The sequence below is a fragment of the Salvia splendens genome, chromosome 18 (assembly GCF_004379255.2).
Source record: "Salvia splendens isolate huo1 chromosome 18, SspV2, whole genome shotgun sequence".
Classification (NCBI taxonomy): domain Eukaryota; kingdom Viridiplantae; phylum Streptophyta; class Magnoliopsida; order Lamiales; family Lamiaceae; genus Salvia; species Salvia splendens.
The window spans coordinates 3,433,972-3,459,767 of record NC_056049.1 but is presented as its reverse complement, the minus strand read 5'-3'; the positions used below and the strand labels follow the sequence as shown (position 1 = coordinate 3,459,767).

The 25,796-nt window shown below is 41.7% G+C and overlaps 4 protein-coding genes across 4 annotated transcripts; 1 reads left to right on the top strand and 3 right to left on the bottom strand.

Annotated features, from left to right (window-relative positions):
• Positions 1-1,456: 1,456 nt before the first annotated feature.
• LOC121777522 (pentatricopeptide repeat-containing protein At4g28010-like) lies at positions 1,457-5,587 on the bottom strand. The gene is made up of 3 exons (XM_042174806.1): positions 5,358-5,587; positions 2,322-4,727; positions 1,457-2,248 (listed from the first exon to the last, which is right to left on the bottom strand). The coding sequence occupies exon 2, from the start codon at positions 4,548-4,550 to the stop codon at positions 2,343-2,345; it is 2,208 nt and encodes a 735-aa protein (XP_042030740.1). The 5' UTR covers positions 4,551-4,727; positions 5,358-5,587; the 3' UTR covers positions 1,457-2,248; positions 2,322-2,342.
• A 9,741-nt stretch (positions 5,588-15,328) lies between these two features.
• Positions 15,329-20,161, bottom strand: LOC121775930 (tobamovirus multiplication protein 1-like). Its single transcript, XM_042173027.1, has 11 exons — positions 19,846-20,161; positions 18,500-18,590; positions 18,371-18,423; positions 17,800-17,895; positions 17,642-17,713; positions 17,310-17,382; positions 17,133-17,178; positions 16,927-16,990; positions 16,373-16,426; positions 15,828-15,905; positions 15,329-15,743 (listed from the first exon to the last, which is right to left on the bottom strand). Exons 1-11 carry the CDS (start codon positions 19,999-20,001, stop codon positions 15,648-15,650), a joined length of 879 nt encoding a protein of 292 aa, XP_042028961.1. The 5' UTR covers positions 20,002-20,161; the 3' UTR covers positions 15,329-15,647.
• Positions 20,162-22,427: 2,266 nt separating this feature from the next.
• Positions 22,428-23,402, bottom strand: LOC121777027. The gene is made up of 2 exons (XM_042174158.1): positions 23,078-23,402; positions 22,428-22,996 (listed from the first exon to the last, which is right to left on the bottom strand). The coding sequence occupies exons 1-2, from the start codon at positions 23,351-23,353 to the stop codon at positions 22,577-22,579; spliced, it is 696 nt and encodes a 231-aa protein (XP_042030092.1). The 5' UTR covers positions 23,354-23,402; the 3' UTR covers positions 22,428-22,576.
• A 726-nt stretch (positions 23,403-24,128) lies between these two features.
• LOC121777909 (B3 domain-containing protein REM1-like) lies at positions 24,129-25,421 on the top strand. The gene is made up of 3 exons (XM_042175242.1): positions 24,129-24,255; positions 24,330-24,594; positions 24,988-25,421. The coding sequence occupies exons 1-3, from the start codon at positions 24,151-24,153 to the stop codon at positions 25,419-25,421; spliced, it is 804 nt and encodes a 267-aa protein (XP_042031176.1). The 5' UTR covers positions 24,129-24,150.
• Positions 25,422-25,796: the final 375 nt, after the last annotated feature.

The window sequence follows — 25,796 nt, the reverse complement described above, 5'->3', positions numbered from 1 at the left end:
CCTCCACTACACTGATCCACGCCTTCGCCAGCGCGACGCACTCGTCCATGATCCAGACGGTCCTCCTGTTCCCGCTGGATCCCTCCCCCACCTCAGCGGCCCCCACCTCACCACTGTACACCGGGATGCCCCGTCCCCTGCCCCTCCCTCGCTCCTCACTGTCGCCGGTGATGCGTCGGTGGGAGAATCCCGGATCGGAGAAAGCCCCAACTCCTCGAGCGAGAACGTGTCATTGCCAGTGAACTGAGTCTCGAGAGGAGAACTCGGCGGGTTGTCCGTCGACAGTAGGTCCATATAGGGTCGATAGACGTTGTCCATCGGCGATTAGCGGACCCCCTGCCTACTCCCCCCGCAGCGACAAGCGATCCCTGCATCATCCCGGACATCATCATCCCCGGCATATGGGGCATCATTCCAGTACTCGCCCAGGGCATCTGGGGCATCATCCCATACCACTGTGGGTACATGTTGTAGTACCCGTGCATCATTCCCGATGGCATTGAGATTGGGGCATCATCCCCGGCATTTGAGGCATCACAGCGGACATCGGCGTACTCCCGCCGATGGAAAATGCGGCGCCGGTGACTCGCTCGAGGCGGGGGAATCGCTATCGTGGTGCTCCATTGTTCTTCGAAAGAAAGGTATTTTTAGAGAGAGATACTCGTTAATACAAGTGGTGCGAATGAAATGAAGTTCAACGGGACGTATTTATAGAAATTTTAAAAAAAAAACATTTAATGCAATAAACGGGAATTTCGCTCGGACGTCTGTGGGAGTCAATGCAATGGCGGACGTCCGCACGGAATTCCCCGCGGAATTCCGCGGAACGCCGCGGAACTGCGAATTCCTCGACGGAATTCCGTATCCGTGCATGCCACGCTAAATGGCGGACGTCCGCCACGGAATTCCCGCACGCCGGTGGGAATTCCGCGGTGACGTCCGCCACTGCTGATGCTCTTACTTAATAAAAAATTAAATGCATATTGTAAATTATTTTTGTGAAAAACTAAATTACAAAAATAAAACTATATTTCCTATGCTAGCTAAAAAATTACTATTATGAAAAGAAAATTAAGTGTCAATTGCAATATTTTATGAAAAGAAATGCATACCAAAAAAATGCTAACTAAAGTGATTTTTCTTATAAAACAATTTAAAAAATTAAGAAATTCAGCTTTCATGGGAATCAGAATTCAGGTATTCGAGAAGCAAAGACTTAAGCCCGCCTCGCCTAACCGCTGTTCTTCCTTAACCGCCCCCTTTCGAGAATTTTGCGCGGTTCCAACAAAGAAAGTGCGTCTTCCTAAAGAAAGTGAGTATTCATAAAAGAAAATAGTTCATTTATTATGATTAGAAAATGTTGAATTCTTAATTGGGAAAAATGGATTTATATTGGTGCATGAACCTAGCTTCGAAAAAAATGAAACTATAAAACAAATTAAACTAGCAAGCTGCAAACCACAAATAATGTTGTATTATAGAAGCACTACTAGAATGGAAGCCGAATTGAAGAAGGAAAGTGACAAAAAGAAAAACAGAGAAACGCAATTGAAGTACTACTCCCTATATTACTAAAGGAGAGTGACAAAATGAAACACACAGAATCACAACCTCATCTCGGAAGTCACAATGATGTGCAGGCAGCAAGCAGTGTGTGCATATCAGTTCCCTAACAAAACCAGTTCAGTTTGGGGTCACTGAAGAGGGCATCTTCACTCTTTTCTGGCTTAAGTGGAGCTGGTGTTTGATTGAGAGATACTGGGTTTGGCCAGCTAGACTAGCAGACGAACAGCATGATCCTCTACTCGAATGAGACGTGGCCCGCCACAAGGAGTCTGACCTTCCTCAAAAAACTGTTGCCCCTGGCTGTACCTAGAAGGTGAAGGCAGAAGGTTGCCTGGTGGAACATCCCAAGGAACAGCAGACAAATTTTCAGCTGATTTTCTTGCAGGGGCAGGTTCGTTATATGAAATTATCAGGGGGAGGGGAAGACACTGTCGGACTTGGGGGAGGAGTCGACTTCTGGTTGCTTGAATGAGCTGGCACCAGAGCACTTGCAGATCCCAATGCTTTAGGAGATCGTTCTGCCTCATACGTGTCGCTGCTGAGATATTCGACCCTGGAAGAATCTTAACTTACTGGATTCTTGGATGACGGTGGAGGAGGAAGCAAAGGGCTCACTTGCAACGCCTCGTTCTTGACAACTGCCGGGTTCTTGCCCAGTCCTTGTTAAGTATCCCTCGATGATCTAGAAAGGTCGTTTTTAATTTACACATTCGGTATACAGGTAACAAATAGTAGTAGTAATAAACGGAGTGTACCTGAGTCCAGAAGCATCAGATTCAAGAGGGGCTTGAAGTTTGAAGCATGGGAAAGACATTTTGGAGATTCCTTAACAACTCGTCGGGTGGGATGCTACCACCATCTATATTCTTTCTAGTAAAACTTGGTAGAAGCTGTGAAATATTATGGCCTTCAGGTAAATCGCATATGCACGTCAATATTGTAGAAGTCAGTTCATCATCAAGAGCAACACCTGCTTCTGCCATTTCCTGAATCAAATTGATTATTTCTTCTGCATTGCCCACTGCTTTCAAGCCTTTGAGCAAAGAATCATAAACAACGGAATGTGGCAGGAAGCCAGCAGCTTTCATCTTTTCAAACAACGATTTGGCTTCTGCCATCATTCTTAATTTCGAAAAGCTATTAATCAAAACAGAAAATGTCAATGCATCAGGACGCAGACCCTTATGCTGCATATCACCCACTAGCTCATTGGCAAACTCAATATTCCCTGCTTTTATGGCGGACTCGATCATTATGTTGAATGAGACAACATCTGGTTCACAACTACCACCAACCATATCTCTAAACAAAGCTCCAGCTTGGTCCAAACTACCCTCCCTACATAAGGCGGCCATCAACAAGTTGTAGTCAAACGAGGTAGGACTGGGACCCGCGGTTCTCATTTTGTTAAAAATACCTTTTGCAATGTTCATTCGGCTACATTTGCATAAACCATTTATAAGAGCACTATAAGACCTCGAATCGGGAATGGACCCCGACTGCAAAATAGCCTTCCAGGTGATTAGCGCTTTCTGAACCTTTCCTTCCTTCAGATAAGCTCCAATTAGCACAGTGTATGGTGCAACATCAGTTGGCTTATTCTGTTTAGTCATGCCACGAATAATTTGTTCTGCCATTCCAAGATGGCCTTCCATGCACAGCCCTTTGACTAGGGTACAAATAGTCCAAGAATCAGGATCAACATGATTTGTCTTTGATACCATAGATTTATAAAGTTTGACAGCAGCATCAACCTTCCCAACTTCACATAGGCCTCTTAATACTGTATTGTAAGTTACAATATCAGGATTCTTTTGCTTCTCCACCATCACTTCCAGAATCTTAAAAGCATCACTGAACTGTCCTGCCTTGCATAATCCATCAATTAGAATGTTATATATTGTATTAGTTGGCTCTTCTCCCTTGTCTAACATAAAGTTAAACATCTCCACTGCTTTCTCCACATTCCCAACTTGGCAAAGCCCGCCGATTATACTTCCAAACGTAACAGCATCAGGGCGGATGCAATTTTTTAACATTTCATTGAACAAGCGCTTCACTTCCTTTAGATTCCCCTTCTGGCAGAAACCACGCATCAAGCAAGTGTAAGAAACTCTATCCGGAGAAAGTCCTTTATCTGACATAAGATTCAAAATCTCACGCGCTCTACTAACATCACCTTTACGGCAAAAACCATTTATAAGTGTGTCATAGAAGAAAACATCAGGTTCCAACCCTTTCATCCTCATCTCTTCCAACAACATCATTGCTCCATCCACACGATCCACCACAAAATGAGCATCCATCAGAATGTTATATGTGATCAAATTGGGAGCAATATTTGCAGACTCCATTCTTCTCTTCATATTCATAGCTTCATCTAATCTCTTCTCCCGGTGCAACCCTTTTATCAAAGTATTAAAGCTAACTATATCTGGAGACACGTGATTCCTATCCATCTCACCTAAAAATTCCTCAGCATCAACCACAAATCCATTAGAACAAAGGCCATTCAACACGACATTGGCGATATATAGATTAATGGTGTAGCCTTGCTTCAACATCAACCCAATTGCCCCCAGAGCCAAATGGGGTGCGGAGAGATGTACCAAGCACTCAACCAAAGCCGATAATGACAAATATCTTGGTAAAGCCCCAGAACACACCATCTTCCTATAAATACTAAGAGCCAAATTGTGCTTCTTGTTCTTGACAAGGGTTTGCAAAAGAAGATCGCTGGAAGGCCCCGATGGAATGACACCCATTTCCACAGATTGCTCAAATAGAGAACATGCATTCTGCAAATTTACCAATGAGTTGGGTTTTTGACATAGAGATGTGATTTGGGTTTCCACCTGGTCTACCTCTTGGAGTTTAGTGCAATTAGGATTTAAGACTAGGTTTGTGGTGAAAAACTTGTTTTGTATGGGATTTTTTCGCTTCAGAAATAGCGACAGGTTCTTTCGCATCAATGGCAACACCATACCTAATTCCTCACACGATTCACTATCTCCCGGATAGGGAAGAAGAAACTTTAACGATAACGGAGGGGGCAAGCCCGAAAAGGCACCTCTATTAAAATCCCAACCGACAAGAACTCAGTACATGTGTGGACACCATTCGAGGTACTCTAGCGACCTCAACGATCTTCAAGGCATATTCTGCATTAAGCAATGAGAACTCATAAACAATAATTTAAATAAATCCACCTATAATTTAACAAACATCCAATAACTTTCTTCTGAATTTAGTCGAACACGTCATAGGCAAACCGATAAGATGAGAAAACCACAAAATATGATTATATTTACCGTCAGACAATTCACATCAAAAACAATTTTCCAGATTTTTTTATTCGACAAATATGAAAAAGGTCTTGATGAAATTTAGCCTCGAATGAAAAACATTCAAGAGACAATCTATATCTATATCTATATCGATCATAAACTTTCCAAATTTTTGTTAATTTAATAGTAAAAACATAAGAGGTTTGTATAATACACTACACCTACTAAGATTATACTTACTGTACCATCTTCAATTAACACCGAACGAAGTTAGAGTGTCCACACTTAACTCATTATTCATGCACATAACATCAAAAACTAATCCTAATTGCAAATTTCTATGCTCAATTTCAACAAAACCCTAGAAATCGGAATCCTCAAAGTTATGAACACTAAAATTTTCGGTTCTAACATAATCCATATCAATATTTAATTTTCAGTGCATATAACCTATCCAATTATTCAATTCCATCATCAATTGAAGAGATTTGAATGAGATGATACCTTAATTTCACAAGGTTTGGAGTTGGGATTCAAGCTCAAATACATTTCCATGGAGGTTGAAGGAAGATAAGAAGAACTGAGATAGTCGCGTGGGACGTGGGAGGCCCGCACCGGCGTCGTGTGCGTATGTATATGTGCAGAGAAATTATTGGTCGGGGAAGGGGCGGCCGCGGCGGACGTTGGAGGCGGCGCGGAGGCAGGGTGGTGCTGAAGCGGCAGATAAGTGAGTGTGTGATATATTATTATAATCGCATTACTGATTTTGACTTTCAATTTGACTTTCAATTTAGGCCAAATGTTTGGGCATTTTTTGCCACATTATCTCTTCTCCTCAATTTGGGTGAGAAATTTCGGAAAAATGGTCTCAATACGCAAGCCTTTCGAAATTCGAAATTCGAAATTCGAAATTTAGGATTAAATTCGCACGCCTTTCGAAATATGAGATCGTGACATGCGAATTTTTCAAAAAAATGGATTTTTGAATTTTTATTTTTTTTCTTATTTTTCTTATTATTTCTCTAATGATATTTATAAATTGACCAAATTACCCTCTATCATTTTCACTATAATTATAATACTATTTTTTGTTACAATCCATTTTTCACCCAAAACACCGCCCCCTCCAAATGATTACCCGTGGAAACCTGAAGTTCGAGACCTCATGCTCGACGAGAACATGAGCCCTAAGCAGACTGATTTCGGGCTCGAGGATCTCCGGACAGCAGACGACACGTTGTGTCGATGAGGCACGGCGGCTGGCGAGGGAGTTCGAGCAGCGACGATGCTGTGTCGTGGTGAATTTGAGAGGGCTGACGGCGCTGAGCACCGAGAGGGTGACACTGGCTGTCAGCGAGGCGCGATGACGTCGCCTGAACCGAGTGATGGAAATGTTTGGCTGTGCAACAAGAGAGAGAAAGAGATAGTCGACGGATTTTAGCTCTCTAAATTTGGGGACGGATGAGGGGTTGCCATGAGAGAAGACTGAGGTGTCCAGTTGCTTTTGAAATAAGGGTGCCGAGGGAGAGAGGCCACAGGTGCTAAGAGTCTCCGGAGACGGCGGCGGTAGACGGTCTCGAAACCGGAAGAGGCGGCGCCCTGGTGATGCGAGGACGCGTGGTTGCCATCGAGCGACAGTGGCTAAGACATGCTACTGCAACAGCGTGACGAGAGGCTCCGACTGATTTAGAGAGCAGGGGATGATGGTATGCAGCAGCAGCGTCGATGAAGACGTGAACAAAGGACCACTTTGTGTGGTCGCTGACGACTGCACAAGAGAAAAGATAGGGCGATAGGAAGAGTGGAAAAACGAAAGAGAAAGAGAAAGATTGCAAATTGGAGGCTGGGCATGAGGGTAGAGAAAGACGTTCTAGGATTTCAATTGCTAATTTTTGGAACTGGTGTTTGGTGATTTGGGTGAAAATAATTGGAATAAAAAATTGTAGTGAATAAATTAGGGATAACAAAAAAAAGAAGAGAAAATAGATAAAACTTAAAAATCCCTTATTCCGAAAAATTCGCATGTCACGATCCCATATTTTGAAAGACGTGTAAATTTAATCCTAAATTTCGAAAGGCTTGCGTATTTAGCCCCTTTTTCCGAAATCTCTCCAATTTGGGTCGAGTTATGTGTTTATTGTTGTGATGCTTCATTTCCTGCGCGCTACTTTTTTTTTACGATCAATTGATCACTAACAAAATTTTTGTGGAATAAGACTTTGGCTGTAATTTCGTCACATCTGCTATATAAGCCATATGTATGACACTTTTGATGAGCACATTATATCCACTAGGACTTGTAATCTGGCCATTGCATGCTTTAACATCTTTTTGCTATTGATTATTTATTCACATGCCTTTTATACTGATGTTTTTGTGACTTCTGATGTTGGCCACAACAGGTGCTTATTGGATTTTCTGTCCTTGGTTCTAGTGCTTGGGTGGATCTTCTGGTATGTCTTACTATTCTAGTAATTAAGTTTCATCTTGATAATGGTCTGGCATTTAGGTTCATGTTTCTGGTGTTGATTTCTGGGGATTACAAGAGATAATAGTAGGGCGTAATACAACCCAAAAGAAAGAAAATGAGAAACTGAACTAAAGAAATTACAATAGAAATCGAAACAACTAAACCAGTATGATAGCCGAGTCGAGGAGGCCTCTTCCCGCAAGACGAGATACGCCCGGTCGTGCTCTCGGTTTGGCGTGTCGTCCCCAAAGGTAAAACGGCTACGTCTCTTTTGATGTAGCACCGCAATCATCAGAGCTCCGGCGAACTGGATGGAGGAGAGGGCAGAGCTTCGACAGAAAAACTATGCAGAGAGAGGGAGAGAGCTTATGCTTGTGAATTGTGTGTTCTAATGCAGTGGAATGGCTAGCCTATTTATAGGCCAAGCCACCATGCAGGGTCAACCAAGCCATGAAGGCTCATCATGGCAGATTCGTAACCGCCGGCGGTTACGAGCGTGTGGCAGGAGTGTGCCTTTCGCGTGTGGATTTCTTATGTGGCAGCCGTGGCTGTGCCTCGCTTGACGATGTGTCAAGCCACTTGGACTGCTGACTCGGCGGTGGTCTAAAAAGATTAGTTTGGGCCAAGCACCAAGCCCAAAGACCACCCAAAGACCAATTGCCAAGATCCAAGATCCAAGTCTAAGATCAAGATCGAGATCGGGATCGGGATCGGGATCGGGCCCGGGCCCGAGGCCCGCGAGCGCGAGCGCGAGCACGGGCACTGGCTCGAACTCGGGCGGGCGGCGGCGACGGCGGCGCGCGCGTGTGTGCGCGTGTGGGCTCTTTCACCCATCTTGGTCCACTATAATTATTAAGTAACATAAAGGCACTTAATTTAAGCACATTAAAAGATGTGTTAATCCTCCAATATGGATAATTAACACTAGTTAATTATTCCCTAAGCTCCAACTCTAAGCTTTAATTAAAAGCTAATTATGCCCAACTTTAATCCACTATTTCTCACTCACCGAAAATCGGATTTGAGAAAGTGAATATACTACATTTATCTACGTAAAATATAGATCGACGCTATGTCATTTAATTTCAAAAAATTAAATGTCTCGTCACATTTATTATTTGGTCAAAATCCATTGACCGGGCATATTTAATCCATGATTTTTACAATCCCCCACATGAGTGGAAATAGCCAAATGCATATGCATGCAGACACAAGCTCAACCCTCGAGAGGTATATAAGCATAAGGAAAGGTAGTTGTTGGCCTTAAACCTTCCATAGTCGACACCATCGGATACACAGGCGGCTTAGTAGCGCGATGCTTTGAACTAATCCCCCACGGCGTGCACCGTGTCAATGGTGTTAACGCTTAAACACCTCAACCTCATCCGTTCTCACTTTTTGTGTCCATTGCGGTCTTGGACACCACTTTGGATTCATAAGTATGTTTTATGAAGCGACCACACTTCACACTTACAGAGGTGATTCTTAGTCAAGTACCTTGCCATACTTGGTCTCTTTGAGAACTCCATCTCTTTGAGATCCTTAAGAACCATTAAAAGTCATAGACTTAGCCTTTACCACTAGGCAAGTTCTCTAACACTCTATTGCTCTCTAGGGAATAGATATAGTTGAGTGTTTCTCATGAACTCTCATAGCTTAGTTGTCCCTTTGAACCAAGTTCTTGGGATCTCCAGTCATCATGGTTGGGTTACCACTATAATAGTTCTTTAGTTTGTGGATTTCAAACTCATTCCCTCTAGCAACTTGTTCATTTGATCCCGGTTTAACCCTTTGGTTAGCGGATCCGCTAGATTATCTATTGACTTCACATAGTCAATTGTAATCACCCCTGTTGTGATCAAATGTCTCACGGTGTTATGTCGTCGACGTATATGTCGAGACTTACCATTATAGAAGCCATTGTTTGCCCTTCCAATAGCTGCTTGGCTATCGCAGTGGATCAACACTGGTGGCACTGGCTTAGACCAACATGAAATATCTTCAAGAAAGTTCTTAAGCCACTCGGCTTCCTCACCCGCCTTATCTAAGGCAATGAACTCTGATTCCATTGTTGATCGGGCTATACATGTCTGTTTTGTGGATTTCCACGATACAACACCACCCCCAATAGTAAAGACGTATCCACTTGTTGAAAGTGAGTCTCTATTATCGGATATCCAATTGGCATCACAGTACCCTTCAAGTACCGAAGTGTAGCCCAAGATTTTGAGTATGTTTTAAATATCTCAAAACCCTCACAAGAGCTCTCCAATGATCTTTGCTTGGATTGCTCGTGTAACGACTCAACTTGTTCACGGCACAAGCAATGTCAGGTTGAGTGCAATTAGTCAAGTACATAATGCATCCGATCACCCGTGCATACTCTTCTTGTGCAACGGGCTCGCCTTTGTTCTTGCTCAAGTGAACGTCGAGTTCAATTGAAGTCTTAACTGGCGCGCCATCATAGGCCTTGAATTTATTCAATATCTTCTCAACATAATGAGATTGTGTTAAGATGATTCCATCAGACGTTCTTAGAATCTTCATTCCAAGAATTACATTGGTTAGACCCATGTCTTTCATGTCAAAGTTTCTCTTTAACATGGCCTTTGTATCGTTAATTACTTGAGTGTTACTACCCAAGATTAACATATCATCAACGTATAAACACACTATAACATGGCCGTTATTAGTGCTCTTGATGTAGACACATTTGTCACACTCGTTGATTTTAAACCCATTTGATAACATCACATTATCAAACTTCAAGTGCCATTGCAATGGCGCTTGTTTCAATCCATATAGAGACTTTACGAGCTTGCATACCTTTTTCTCTTGTCCAGGTACTACAAACCCTTCGGGTTGTTCCATATAGATTTCATCTTCTAGTTCACCATTTAGAAACGCGGTCTTTACATCCATTTGATGAATCTCAAGATTGTACAATGCAGCAATAGCGAGAAGCACTCGGATAGATGTAATCCTTGTTACAGGTGAATATGTATCGAAGAAGTCATGTCCTTCCTTTTGTTTAAAACCCTTTACTACTAATCGGGCTTTATACTTATCTATTGTTCCATCGGCCTTAAACTTTCTTTTAAGGACCCATTTGCATCCTAAAGGTTTAGCACCTTCGGGCAAATCAACCAACACCCAAGTGTGGTTTAGCAAAATTGAATCAATTTCGCTTTGAACAGCTTCTCTCCAATGTAACCCGTCTGGGCCATCGAATGCTACTTTTATAGATGTCGGTTCTTCATCTAACATAAAAGCAATGTAGTCATGACCAAATGTTTTTGGTGTTCTGACCCTATTACCACGTCTTAGTACTGTATCATTCGGATCGGGCCTTGTACGCTTGCGCGATTTAGGTTCCTCATCCGATGATTTAGAACTAGTGGCTTCTTCTTCCACTGGTTTAGAACTAGTGGCTTCTTCTTCAATTCTTGTCTCAGAATTGGTTACGACCTTTTCTTTGTCTTTGCAAGGAAATGTATTTTCGAAAAATACGGCATTCCTTGACTCAATTGTTGTCCCTACTGTTATAGTCGATATTTCAGACTTGTGAACAACAAATCGATATGCACTACTATTAAGTGCATATCCAATGAAGATGCAATCAACCGTCTTAGATCCGATTGTAACTTCTTTGGGCGGAGGAACCATCACCTTTGCCAAACACCCTCACACTTTGAGGTATTTGTAGGATGACTTCCTTCATTTCCACAGCTCATAAGGAGTAACATCTTTTCCTTTGAGAGGAATCTTATTCAAGATATAGTTGGCTGTCAAAACAGCTTCCCCCCACATGTTATGTGGTAATCCTGAAGTTAGAAGCAGTGCATTCATCATCTCTTTCAGAGTTTGATTTTTGCGTTCTGCAACACCATTAGATTGTGGTGAATATGGTGCAGTCGTTTGATGGATTATACCACTTGCGTTGCATAATTCCTCAAACGGGGCTACATATTCACCCCCTCTATCGCTTCGAATCGATTTGATTTTACAACCAAGTTGATTCTCAACTTCGTTCTTATAATTTTTGAACGCTTCTATTGCTTCATCTTTACTTCTTAAAATATAAATGTAGCAATACCTTGTGCAATCATCTATGAAAGTGATAAAGTACTTTTTACCACCTCTAGTTTGCACCATCTTTAAATCACATACGTCCGTGTGAATTAATTCAAGAGGTTTTGTGCTTCGTTCAACCGAGTGAAACGGCAACTTAGTCATTTTTGCTTCAAGACAAATTTCACATTTATCTTGGATATCCAATTCATTAGCCTTTAGTAAATCTAAATTTACTAATCTTTTAATGGCTTTTGAATTTATATGTCCCAATCTACAATGCCACAAATTTGAACACTCAGTCAAATAAGAGGAAGTAGATGCTTTATTATTGGCCAGAGGCTTAGCAACACTGCGAGTCGTCACACTAAGTTTGAAAAGCCCATCGGTTACATAACCTTTTCCGAGGGATTTTCCAAACTTATACAAAGCAAACCTATTAGACTCAAATACAAGTTTAAACCATTTATTAACTAGTATTGATCCTGACACTAGGTTCTTGCGGATGTCCGGGATATGCAGCACATCCTTCAAAGTGATTGTGACGCCAGACGTCATCATGAGAATCACGTTGCCAACGCCGAGGATTTCGGACGATGCTTGATTCCCCATGTTGATTTTCCTCCCTTCAACAGCCGTGTAGGAGGCAAACTTGCTCCTATCTGAGCAGACATGAGCAGTAGCGCCGGTGTCGATGTACCAGCCACCCTTGTTATCAACAAGATTAACCTCTTCAGTGACCACAGCAATGAGGTCGTTCTCGTCCCAGTCTTTGAACTCCTTCTCAACGACGTGGGCAGCCGGCTTCTTCTTCTTGCTGCGGCAGTCTTTAGCAAAGTGGCCTTGTTTGCCACATTTGTAGCAGTCACCTTCAAACTTCTTTGAAGGCTGTTTTCCCTTCCCTTTGTCATTTGGACGGTTTGTGCGAGGGCGTTTGTTGGAGGGACCGCCCCGCTCCAACAGATTGGCTTTGGCTTCATTTGGGGTGAAGCCCTTAGCCTTTTGGTCGCTTTTGCGCACATCAGCCTCAATGCGCAACTTCACGATCAAGTCTTCAAGGGTCATCTGTTTTCGCTTGTGCTTGAGATAGCTCTTGAAGTCCTTCCAGCTGGGAGGAAGCTTGTCAATGATCGTGTACCTTAGGAATTTATCGGGCAAGGTCATCCCTTCAGCCACTAATGCGTGGATGATCATTTGGAGCTCTTGGACTTGCTCCATGATGGGTCGAGAGTCGACCATCTTGTAGTTCATAAATTTGGATGCTACAACTTGTTCAGTCCCTGCAGCATTATCTATGCTATATTTCTTTTCTAGGCTTTCCCACATTTGTTTAGATGTGGTTACATTGGAGTATACATTGTACAAACTATCATCTAAAGCACTTAGAATGGAATTTTTACAAAGATAATCTCCTTTCCTCCAAGCCTCATAGTCCACCATGACTTCGAGCCTAGTCTCTTGGTCACTTGGCACGGGCGGCTCGTTCTCCGTGAGGAAGTTGGCGACGCCCAATGTTGTCAAGTAGAACAACATCTTTTGGTACCACCTCTTGAAGTCAGATCCTCCAAACTTGGGTGGTTTCTCGGCAGGTGGCATCATTCTTGGTGCCAAAGGTGCCGAACTTGGTCCATGGAAGGAACCAATTCTGTTGCCTCCGAAGGAGCCAACAACGTGGTTGGGCATAGAGCCCCCACCATTCATGTTGGGCATAGAGCCCGCCATGGTCGCACTATCCCCGAAGGGACTAGCACCCGCATGAGACCCGAAGGCCCCAGCATTCGTGTGAGACCAGAAGGCCCCAGCACTCGATCCATTAAAGGATCCGAAGGAACCACTAAAAGTGGAACCAACCAATCCACTCGAGGTGGATCCACCAGTGGGCCCAAGGGGGTTAACAAACTCCCAAGGGGTTGTTGATGAAGAAGGATAGCGCCCAGGAGTGGGCATCATCATCGGAATTGATGAAGTGTTGACCGGTCCAGTGTTCGCCATGGTGGAGGAAATGGCGGTGGTGGTGGTGGCAGCAGCGGTGTTGGATTCAGTCGACATCTCCAGCAAAGGTGTTTAAAGTTTCGAAAGTTTTAGTTCAGTTTAGTGGTCCAAATTCCTTCAAAGGCAAGTTATATCTCGTCTTGCGATTGTTGGTTTCTGGGGATTACAAGAGATAACAGTAGGGCGTAATACAACCCAAAAGAAAGAAAATGAGAAAATGAACTAAAGAAATTACAATAGAAATCGAAACAACTAAACCAGTATGATAGCCGAGTCGAGGAGGCCTCTTCCCGCAAGACGAGATACGCCCCGGTCGTGCTCTCGGTTTGGCGTGTCGTCCCCAAAGGTAAAACGACTACGTCTCTTTTGATGCAGCACCGCAATCAGCAGAGCTCCGGCGAACTGGATGGAGGAGAGGGCAGAGCTTCGACAGAAAAACTATCCAGAGAGAGGGAGAGAGCTTATGCTTGTGAATTGTGTGTTCTAATGCAGTGGAATGGCTAGCCTATTTATAGGCCAAGCCACCATGCAGGGTCAACCAAGCCTTGACCATCATGGCAGATTCGTAACCGCCGGAGGTTACGAGCGTGTGGCAGGAGTGTGCCTTTCGCGTGTGGATTTCTTATGTGGCAGCCGTGATTGTGCCTCGCTTGACGATGTGTCAAGTCACTTGGACTGCCACCATGCAGGGTCAACCAAGCCATGAAGGCTCATCATGGCAGATTCGTAACCGCTGGCGGTTACGAGCGTGTGGCAGGAGTGTGCCTTTCGCGTGTGGATTAGTCCAAGACCACCCAAAGACCAATTGCCAAGTCCAAGATCGAGATCGGGCCAGGGCCCAAGGCCCGCGAGCGCGGGCACGGGCTCGGGCGGGCGGGCGGGCGGGCGGCGGCGGCGGCGGCCCGCGCGTGTGGGCTCTTTCACCCATCTTGGTCCACTATAATTATTAAGTAACAATAAGGTACTTAATTTAAGCACATTAAAATGTGTTAATCCTCCAATGTGGGATAATTAACACTAGTTAATTATTCCCTAAGCTCCAACTCCAAGCTTTAATTAAAAGCTAATTATGCCCAACTTTAATCCACTATTTCTCACTCACCGGAAATCGGATTTGAGAAAGTGAATATACTACATTTATCTACGTAAAATGTAGATCGACGCTATGTCATTTAATTTCACAAAATTAAATGTCTCGCCACATTTATTATTTGGTCAAAATCCATTGACCGGGCATATTTAATCCATGATTTTTACATCTGGTTCATGGCAATATTAATCTGGATTACATACCATCAGCTGAGCATTTACATTGATCTGTGTGACACAGATATATTCAACTCGGTTCTGTATATTCTGTCTTGAGCTAAAAGCTGCATTTTCTTTGCGTTATCAGTATTTAATTGGACTATACATATAACGACCACAATATATGTCTCAACTAGGTTTTCAGTACATATTTCCTTACTAATGCATGCTGAAATGTGCTGGTGTACATGCAAGTTTGTATTTGTGTGTATTCAACATTGAAAATTATACAGCCTTTCGTGTTCTTCTCGTATCTATGGATTGCAAGGCATACATGTGTCATTTACAGTGACATTTCTTTGGCTCAGGGAGTGGTAGGAGGCCATGCTTACTACTTTCTTGAAGACGTATATCCTAAAATGACAGGCCGACGACCCCTGAGAACGCCAGCAATAATACAATCATTATTTGCTGACGAGCCTGTAGTGGCGGCCAGGCCTGCAGCTGTGAGATTTGCTGCTCCAGCAATGGACGACGCTCCACCTCGGTGAGATTCTGAGGCGATGGTGTGTCTGACATCAAGCGAATGTATCAACTCAGTTTCAGATCCCTTGTCAATATAGTGTTGGACATTGTTCGTCTCACAGTTAGCAAATTAACCCCTAGAGTAGCAAATTATTTTAGGAGTATAAAATAAAACCAACACATTTTTCTTATTGGGATACGCATTAAAACACTGAGAATTCTAAATGATCACAACTATTAAAACTTAAAATGATAAAAGCAACTACAAAACTATGCTAACAGAAAGGCTAAGTTTCAATTAAAATGGCAAGCTTCTCAATAAATCGCCATTGTTAACATCAAATCAGACTCCCACAAAATACAGGCAAAATGAAATCTCATGACCAGAGCCATTCCAGAGTGATAATAAATCTGGTTACTTCGAGGCTTCAGTTCGGTCTTGCGAAGAATGCCAAGAAATTGATGTATATGAGCTTTTCATGCATCAACTACTGGATAGGGTGATACTGTGCTGATGGTACTCTTTTTGGAGGCAGCTTGCGCAATATGTACAGAACCAGAGCTGAAGGAAGAATCTCAACCAGCTGTTTTTGCAGAACGGTAACGTATATCAGAATTATGTAATTTTACAGAAATTTAGCTCAATCGTCAACAGAGGATATCCATACCGTGTAGTAGATTACATTCAAAACTGGATGGTCCAATACATCTAGTGATGCATCTAAATCAAAGGCTGAGAGCATAACCTGCAGTAGAAAGCGAATGATAGATATCATTAGAGAAAGATAAGCAACTCAATAAAAAAAATGAAGCAACTCAACGTTAATGTACGTTGACCAACGGGGAAGTAATATCCATATCAACTAAGGAAAGATCAAATTTCTCCAGCTTGTACTAAGGCTGGATATTCGTTCACTAAGGCTGAAAAACTATAAAGGCAACAACTAGTCAAACTAACTGTATCAAAATGGCAGCTGCTCCAGATTCAACACTGGGTGTCACGAGAGTCACTTGGTCAAATGAATGTCAGGAATATTCAAAAACTTGGTTCAAAGATCTTTTTTGGGGTGTGGATAAAGTGAATAATGGTTCACTTGTCACATCGTATTGCCAAATGCTTCCTCCCTTTGTGGGATGGTGGGGTTTTTCTCATTGACTGAATTTAGTTACTTTTCTAGGTTTAAGCAAAAAGGGTACTAAGCAGGAGCCTTACCACGAAACACCTTATAAGGAAACAAGTGAAGCAAATAGCAGTCACAGATCCAACCTGTAAAATGGATATAATCAGTACGCAGCTCACCAAATAACAATAGTGGATGATATCGAAAGAAAGGATAAGTGCTTCAAAATACTTTCCCAAGTTTATTAAATCAATAATTTACTGTCACTTCAAAACCTTTTAATGAATGATTCCCTAGATTGGAGGGAGATTTTCTACAGGTAATTTAAAGATGGGTAGTTTAGTATGTCTGAGTCATAACTCATAAGCAATAACTAACTAAAGTGGGTTATGTAGGAGAAACTTTAATTGATGCACTTAAAACTCATAAACCAATTCGACCAAGCCACCATTATGAATATAAAATGATCTCAGGATCTCATTATTAATGAAATTTTGAGCTTGTGCATTAACATGTGCAAAAAAAATCCACTGTAAGTAGAGATGCCACTGTGAACCCTGAAAACTTTTCTGGTATAAAAAATACCACTTCAAGTGAATCCATCTAACCGTATGACCTTCCACTCAATAGATAGATAGACACAAACCTCGTAAAGTTTCTTTCTCCTCCCTTTAGATTCAATAGGGAAGCGTCTTAGCATGATAAACAACCTGCACAAGAAAAACGAAAAGTATGACACACACAAGTGAGAACGGCAAAGAAATGCAAGCTCAAGGTCTGTAGAAAGCAAGAGGATTGTATAATTTTTTCTTCTAAAGAAAAGCAACCAACATAAAAACTTTTGACATTCACCTTCCTCCATACATCAGAAATCCTAATGCAGCTGCAAATGAAACCACTGCAGAGACCAAAAGACTTACGGAAGATCAGACAAGTGCCATATGGATATCTCAAGCAAACTAAGAAAGGCAAAGCCTCTAACTTTTGCATATCTTGAAATGAGAAATAATAGGACTAGGAATGGTTAACCTGCAACAAATATCTTTCCAACAAATTCTGCAGTGCTGTTATCATCTATCCAGAGGTACACCCAAATACCAGCCTGATGAGAGAAGCCAGATTACATATATCACCAAACTGATGCGCAAAAAAGCTGAGGTATAGTAAATGAGTTGACTAAGTAGAAGCCCATGGATCAGGGGAGCATAGGCCAAGCACAACGTGGATTCAAGATATCCAAGAAACATCAGAAAGACATTTATAACTGATCTATGCAACATTTAATATATATTGTTCCCACAAATAGACAGACAACATAATTCAAGATATAATAGCAGTCAAACTAGAGTGATGGAATGCACCTGCACAAAGTATACTCCACTGTTGATAGCAAAGTACCAGATTCTTAGTTTATCAGTCGGCAGGCTTCTGGCCTGAAATATTACAGGGTGGGATTCCTTAAGTGACAACTGTATTTACAAGTCATAAGCAATTAATACCATCATATCACATATCATACCTGATGATGATATATCTCTGCCCAAAAAAGGACAAGAAGAGTATATGTGGAGAAGAAGAGCAGGCCAGGAGATTCCAGCAAAACCAAAGAGAGGGCCTGAAATGGTGGAAATTAAATTTACAATTGGGTATAATAATGAAGCATGGAAAATGTTTGACAATCTATGCTGTAGATCCATAAAATATTATTTCAATTGAGACACCTTATACCGAATCAAACACTGATTAAAAAAAATGTAAAAAACTGTTCTGGCAAGGAGTTCCTTTCAACCCCAATTGCACTCCTTGCTGTTGAGAAACTTCAATAAAACTTTGCCCACTCAATTTATCTTATGCCATCATATTAAAATGGACACTGAATGCTACAAATCCATTATGAACATTATTAGCTATATTATTGGACTTTTATTAATCTAGGACCTGTTCTTTAATGATCTACAAAGGCATTGGTGATACTCTTCAATATTCTTACTTCCACATAGCTCAAATCTAATAGGGCAGTAACTTGAAGCATGGATCAATAAAGGAGGATCACATCAAACAAATCAATGAACAATACTTCAGTATCTTACCTTAGGATGTAGAAGAAAGACATTTTTATGAAATCCAAACACGATAGCACGCACTGCAGGGGACACATCAATTATTAGTTAAATAGGTAGAAATATGTATGAGTATGACATAAAACTATAATTTCATACCTCCATTTACTATAAAGTTCATAAGGTGGAAAACCTTTTGTGTGGTCCAACCATATTCGGGCACTCTAAGTTCAATTCTTATCAATTGAATCTGCAGAAAGTAAATTAACATGTGTTTAGGAAAAGCACTCTCTTGCAATGAAGTCCTCACAGCCCAGATATGCAATCATGTTCATATTCCATAATCAACATTAGTTTTAAGCTGAAAAATATGATTTAGAAACTCACATGGAGAAACACTAAAGACACGATAAATATCATACAAGATTAATTACAAGAGTGGTATCATAAAAAGTGTTTTCCTCTTTCTTGTTCCCTCAACTATATTTGCTCCAACATGAGAATCAAACAGGTGGAAGTTATGGAAAATGACTTCTCATAAATGTTGATTAAAAACACCTTTCGGAAAAGGCCAAATGAGTGGTTCCAAAGTATATAAAAAAATGTCTGATATGATCACAATCGCATAAGTGGGTAACAATTTGCTTGCACTTCTTTGTGAACCAAATTGATAAAGATAAAGATAATCTACTTAAACTTATTTGTCAATCGTGACAACAGTTATAACTTAGAGGTGCTCATGTAGATAAGATAAAGCTTGTAGTCATTGATGTCTGGAGGGCACAACCATAAGACAGGTAACAGAGTACTTTCTCTTTTCGCTCTGCAACATTTAAACTATGATTATAAAATATACCAAACCCCAATCTGATCTCCGACAGATGATAATCTACAACTAGCAACTGTCACAAACTTAAAATGCCCCAAAAGTCTTAAGAACAGTAAAATTTTCCATTAGAGTTGACCAAGAGGAAGAACTTTACTAATCCTCCTCAAAAGTGTAGTTGGATGTATAATTGGGGAATCCAAGGGGGAAGGAGTCTGAGAATTAGAGTGATACGGAGCTAAACTGATAAAAGTTGGTATGTTAATCGAAAAGATCAAAAAAAGAATAAAGAAAAATGTCCTTATGAAATCAACAAGGAATCCTTCTCGGACTCCCCTCTCAATAGTGAGCCTTACCAGTATCAATTAATTAGTGATTAAATACATCGAAATTAACGCAGCTCAAATTAGCCCCAAAATTTTCAGTTCACACCCCACGACATTCGGGAGGAATAATCGCTAATTCAAAAACTACCTACATACATACGAATTCGCTATAAAAACAAAATTGAGTCAAAATCCATTTCGCCGAGTATACTAGGCTCCTATATTTCAGTTCTAAAGCTTCCGTTTTCCACGAAAGAAAGCAAGATCACTAACCAGAATTCAAAAGCAAGCAGAAATTCAAGAAAAAACTATACGGTAGAGATGAAATAGGAAGAATATAGATGTAAACTAACAAGGGCAACGGCGGAAACGAGGGCATAGGAGGCGCAGAGAGAGTAGAATATCCCGTCTTGCCATGCGACGGACTCGTTGATCTCATCCCACCAGCTGGCCGTCATCACTCCGGCGCCGGCATCGATGGCCGGAAAGCTCATCAGCATTCTGGTCATCGTGCTCAACCCTCCTCCTCTCTCTTCTCTGAGAAGATGAGTATGTCAAAATTGATTACTGTGTTGCCTATTTCAAGGGCTCGATTGTTTGGCAGTATAGACCAACATGTGTTTGCATATAGTCAACACCATATTGATGTTGGCTGAATTGTATAGTCATCACCGAGTGATATTTGTTTGTCAATATAGTACACTTGTGTTTGTAATTTAGCTGTTTGGTATGGCACACCCATATGTATGATTCCTTTTTAAATTCCCCAAAATAGCCTCATCAATTTCTAATAATTCCAGAAAAGCCCTCCGACAATTTATTTGGCGCGTACCCAAAATTAAGAATGGCGCCTCATATTTTCGTTTTTCACTCAAATTGGGAATTCAACACCCACTTCAATTTATTCGAGCTATTCTGCGATTCCCAGCAGGAGAAAGCTCTTCCAGATTGTGGCGAAGCCGACCGGTCATCGATTTCATCGATTTCGAGTTTCGGTGGTATGTTCGCCTATCACCTGCTCAAGCAATAGAAAATTATCTTGTGTACTGTATAATTGAACATATGCACAAATGAAATAGGGTTAAGGTTCTAAATTTCTGTTAGGTGTTTACCATTTCATTGCCTTCGTCTTTTGCAAAAGTCCGATTATATGTTTTATTATAACCTGAACCAATTTCCCCATCTACACGATAATGCATTCTGAGATTCATAATTTGTGTCGGTTTTGTGGTCATTCTTTGGTTGGGTGGATTACTGATTTATTGGTTCCATGCCTTTTTCTGGGTGAATGTGTAAAATATTAGTAATTAGTTGAAGCTAGCTCCCATGGGTTCCCAACAATTGAGTGCCAATGACACCAACGACAGCCCAATGACAGATGGTAATCCCTCTACTTGGATTTCCTTCATTCCGGTATGATCAGGTTTTCCATAACAATTGACTGGACGAAATGGTTTTTTCTAGTTGATCCAGATCCTCTAATCGGCCGAGGAATTGCAGTCGACAAGTCAAGACGTGTATGGACACAACGCGAGGAGGAGATCCTTATGACAACAATGAAGGAGCTGGCTGCTTCTGGATGGAAATCGGATAATGGCTTCCGTGCTGGCTATTTAACCCGTGCAAAAGAGGCACTTCGCCGCGAATTCCCAAAGACCGACTTATGTGTTCACCCTCACATCAAGTCTAAGATATCTACTTGGAAGAGGAACTACTACTCGCTAATTTTAATACTTGACCGAAGTGGTGTGGGTTTCAATGCAGATGGCAACTACAAAATAGACATCGATGATGAACAATGGGCACAAGTCGTGCAGGTTGCGTCTTAATTGGGAGTTGTGCATTTTTCTGTGTTAGCTTCCTAACTAATGTTTTCTTCCATGTGTATGTCAGAAAGACAGCAATGCGAAATATATGAGGAACAAGTCTTGGCCCTTGTTGAACGACTGGAAAGAGATATTCGGGAAGGACCGCGCGGAGGGAACTCGGGCTGTTGACACAGGGGATGCGGTTCACAGGATCTATGGCTCCAAGGTGCCTTTAAGTGAAGATTCAGAAAAGTATTCCCCACTGACCTTAGACGAACTCTACCCCGACCACGTCTTCCCCGAGGGTATGATACCTGAGATGGTCGACGAGAGTACGTCGGTTCCTATTGCAGCTGCTCCGCAGGTGCCGCCCAACAAGAACAAGAAAAGGAAAGCTGTTAATTCTATGGACAAGGTAGACAAGATTGATAGTGTCCTTAATTTGATGACTCGCATCCATGAAGACACAAATGACCGGTTGAAGGAAATCTCGAGTCGAATTGGTTATGAGTTCGACCTTAGCACGAAGAGAACGGAGGTGTACAATCAAGTGAAAGGTATGATCGGCCTCACCATAAAGCAACAATTTTATGCAGCCAAAAAGCTTGTGAAGGAGCCCGAGCTTATGGATCTTTTTCGGGGTCTGGATGAGATTGCTCGGCCGGCATTCGTGCTAGATCTTCTGGACACTGATGGGATGCTACATTAAATGTTGGGGTCGACGTATCCTATTATTTTGTCGTATAGGGCCACTACATTATACGTAGTACGTCTTTTATGCATTTGCGGTAGTATATGAAGAACTCCGAACAATATATGAACTCTGTTTAAGATCATGTTATCCATCCAGGCACATGGTAATGTGTGAATGATGAAATATGGACAGTTTTTGGTTACAGTGTGATGCTTAAATTTTGAGATTAGCTCTTGCATGATTGACTATTATATTTGTCGATTATAAAGTACTGGGATTAGCAATGTAATTAACATATGGCATACGCCCAAATTCTTATATAGACTTAAACCATCGATACCTGCATTCCCAAATTACATATCAGTATACAGATTCGACCCATCCGTCGACAAGTACGTTCGACGTACAATTCTATAGATGATGCCATAAAAACATAACATTGCTACCCTAAAGTTCCTACTAATTTAAGGATACGACTACTAAGGATGAGGAATTTAAGCAAAACATTACGACATAAGTACCTCACCTTGCTAAACTTACGACAAAATGCATACTATACGGTTGAAACTACATCGACACGACCTATGGTAACGTCTTGCGAGACCTTGGGAGCGGGCTGCAAGAAGCCCCCGAGGAACCTTTGGGTGAAGACACTGTTAGCTTCTTCGCAGGTATGACGCGGCTAGGCGAATTTGAGGATGATAGGTGGTCTAGGTCTAGTTTCACCGAATCAAAATGAAATAGCTTACGGCGAACACGACATGCTGCCCCAGGCGAGGGTGAGTTGACCTCATCAAGATCCACATCCAATTGTTGCATACGCCCACGAACGGGGGCGTTTGGCTCGACAGTGTCAGTAATGACTACGATCTCAGTGTTGTCGGATATGGTTATCACCTCGGTTGCATCCTCTACCTTCACGTCATTGTAACCGAATATAGTGGCTAGCTCGTTAAAATGTGGTTCGTCGCGATGGTAGTACGCACCGGCGAACGCATTCAGCTTGAAAAAAACAAAACGACTGTTCATAATCCTTTTAAAGAAACAATCACCAATACATGAATTAAAGATGAATATGCGCACCATGAGTACCCCCCTCCAGACTTCTTCATTGGCCACCACGATTTTGTCGGCCTGTTCCCAACGAACGCCGTGAGTGGCGACCAATACCTTGAACGTTTCATATCGCTGCTTCAGAACCATGAGCCGCGTATTGACGTCGCTGCATGAAAGTTCACAACCAAAACGACGGTTAATCAATTTAACACATAATCTAATCATATAATTGGGGAAGGCTGCATCGTCCCTTCCAATGCCATTCCTCATCTCGATGAGGGTGGTGAGCAAGACATAATCCATCTCTTGGATCCATTTTCCACTATAGAAAAATGATGCTTGAGCTGGAATACGGGAGAACATTTTCCAGTTGTTTGTACACAAATGCAAATTTATGGCTTGTTATATAGACATTCTTCCGTGGAAGCTCTACTAATGCATTTGAAGGCGGATTGGAATAGCATTTACCATATGGTAGATATTTGTCAAATCCATTAGGTTTTGGAATAGCATTTACCATATGGTAGATATTTGTCAAATCCATTAGGGTTTTGGTACAAAAAACATTTAATATCTCGCCGGCCTACATTGTCTTTAACATCAATCTTGATCGGACTGTGAAAGCTATATTTTATGATATAGCCATATTAAATGGAAAGTTGACATACTTTGACTTCAATGTGCATGTATTCAAATGCAACGTGGAATCTGTATAGTTACTTAGTTATTGTTTCTCATTTAAAATGTAACATATTGCGCCCTATTTTACTCAATTTACCCCATCCACTCATCTATACATACGAAGAAAATATGTAGCCTCATTAATATGGTCTGTGATTTAAACGTTATGCACTCCATTTATATCAACTCCCACCCACTATCGGCTTTGCAGGAAAGCAATGTATAGGCATGTTCAACTCCTCAATTTATTTTCCTCACCAACCGTCTCAGATATCATAAATTATCTCCACTTTCTCCCACACTTTTCTTTAATGCATTAGCTTGTCATTTCTCTATAGAAAATATGTATATAATCCTTATAGCACACTTCATCGTAAGGAACAAAGCCTAACTTAAAGTTGCAGCACATACACATTCTAATGGGAGGCGAAGGTTCGAACTCCATCCCGAATGTTGATCCGGACTACCAACGACTACCCTCCTTCATCAAGGTTTTCCACCAAGAGCGTTGCAAAGATGACATGGTATGTTGCTTTCACCCGTTCATAAAAGGCAAACTCGCCGGTATGCTCACTACATAGAATCTTATATGTTGCAGCGACTTCCTCCGGAGTTCGTGGCGATTCACGGGTATGACCTTCCGTTCGACTGTAGGCTCGTCTGGCCGAATGGAGTACGATACACGGTGCGAATTCTGAAGCTATCCAATGGGTTCTTCTTCTCTTCCGGATGGCGCGAGTTTGTTCGGGCTACTAATGTCATACACGGAGATCATCTGACCTTCACTTTGGTCGATGTTGGGGTTTTCAACGTGAAGCGGTTTGATAGCGCCACACATTGTCCACCACAGGGAGACGTTGACGGTAAACTCACTTGCCACATTAAAGTTTGTTGGTATTTTGGGTCATATCTGCACAACTCATGAAGTGAATGTAACCGAATACGCAAATTGTATTAGAACAGATGGAAATTTGTTAGAATTCAGTTTTTAAATTTGTGTGTTCGAGGAAACCTTTGAGCATGAATCAAATTTGCATCAACACTGTCATGGTTCTTCCACTTACTTTAAGGGAATAAAATCAACATTGTCAAAACTCTGATTTGGTGTGATTTGATTCAACTCAGTTCAATCGACTGAGCATACTTGTTGTTTTTTCCACTTCTGCTATAAGCTGTCATTGCTTAACCCCTATGAACTCAACGTTGACCGCATTTGATCATAAGAGACTAAAATATATGATCCTTTGTCTGTGTAGTTGTTGTAGACGACGATGAGGCAGATTGTTACTCCCCGGACATCGATACGTCCGACGATTACGTGCCATCGGATATTGAATCTGACACAATCGTGGATGAGGACTACGCGGACGATAGCGGGGCACTAAGCATCGATGGGAACCCTACATTCGTCATTGAACTAACCCAGACGAACATCGATCGCAACATTGAGATCCCGTTATGCTTCTGGAACCGCCATATCCCAATGGGAGCTATTAAAGCGGGAGTGTGTCTGGTGACCGAAGGAGGGATGTGGCGATGTACATTGAAACACAGCTCGAGGAAGATATGGGTGAAGCATGGATGGGCACGGTTCAAACACGAGCACAATCTGGTGGAAGGGGTGCGTTGCCATTTTGAGCTCGTTGATGCATTGCTTGTCCAATTTTACGTGTGGTTTGATCATCCTTAGGACACGTTGGAAGATGGGATGGTAGTATATGCAGTACTAGTTAGCTTAATTTTATAATATCGTTTGGAGACTTGATGTGTGTACGCTCAATTGATCCTCGCAAATTTTCGGGTGGTGTTGCTAATATGCTAGATCAGTGGGTGTAATGTATGGTACTGTGGTTCATATTAATGCTATTATGTTTTTAAATGGTTCCAGTTCTTATGAGATACACAAGGTGGAGTATATTATAATGCGCACTATACGTTACGCAATATATTTGTATCATTACTCATCGAGGTAGTGTGGTAATTTAAACCCTCAGACCATTTCTGGGAAGACTCTCCCAATTTGGTAATGCTAGAATTATGAAGGTAAGAAAAATATCATACCATC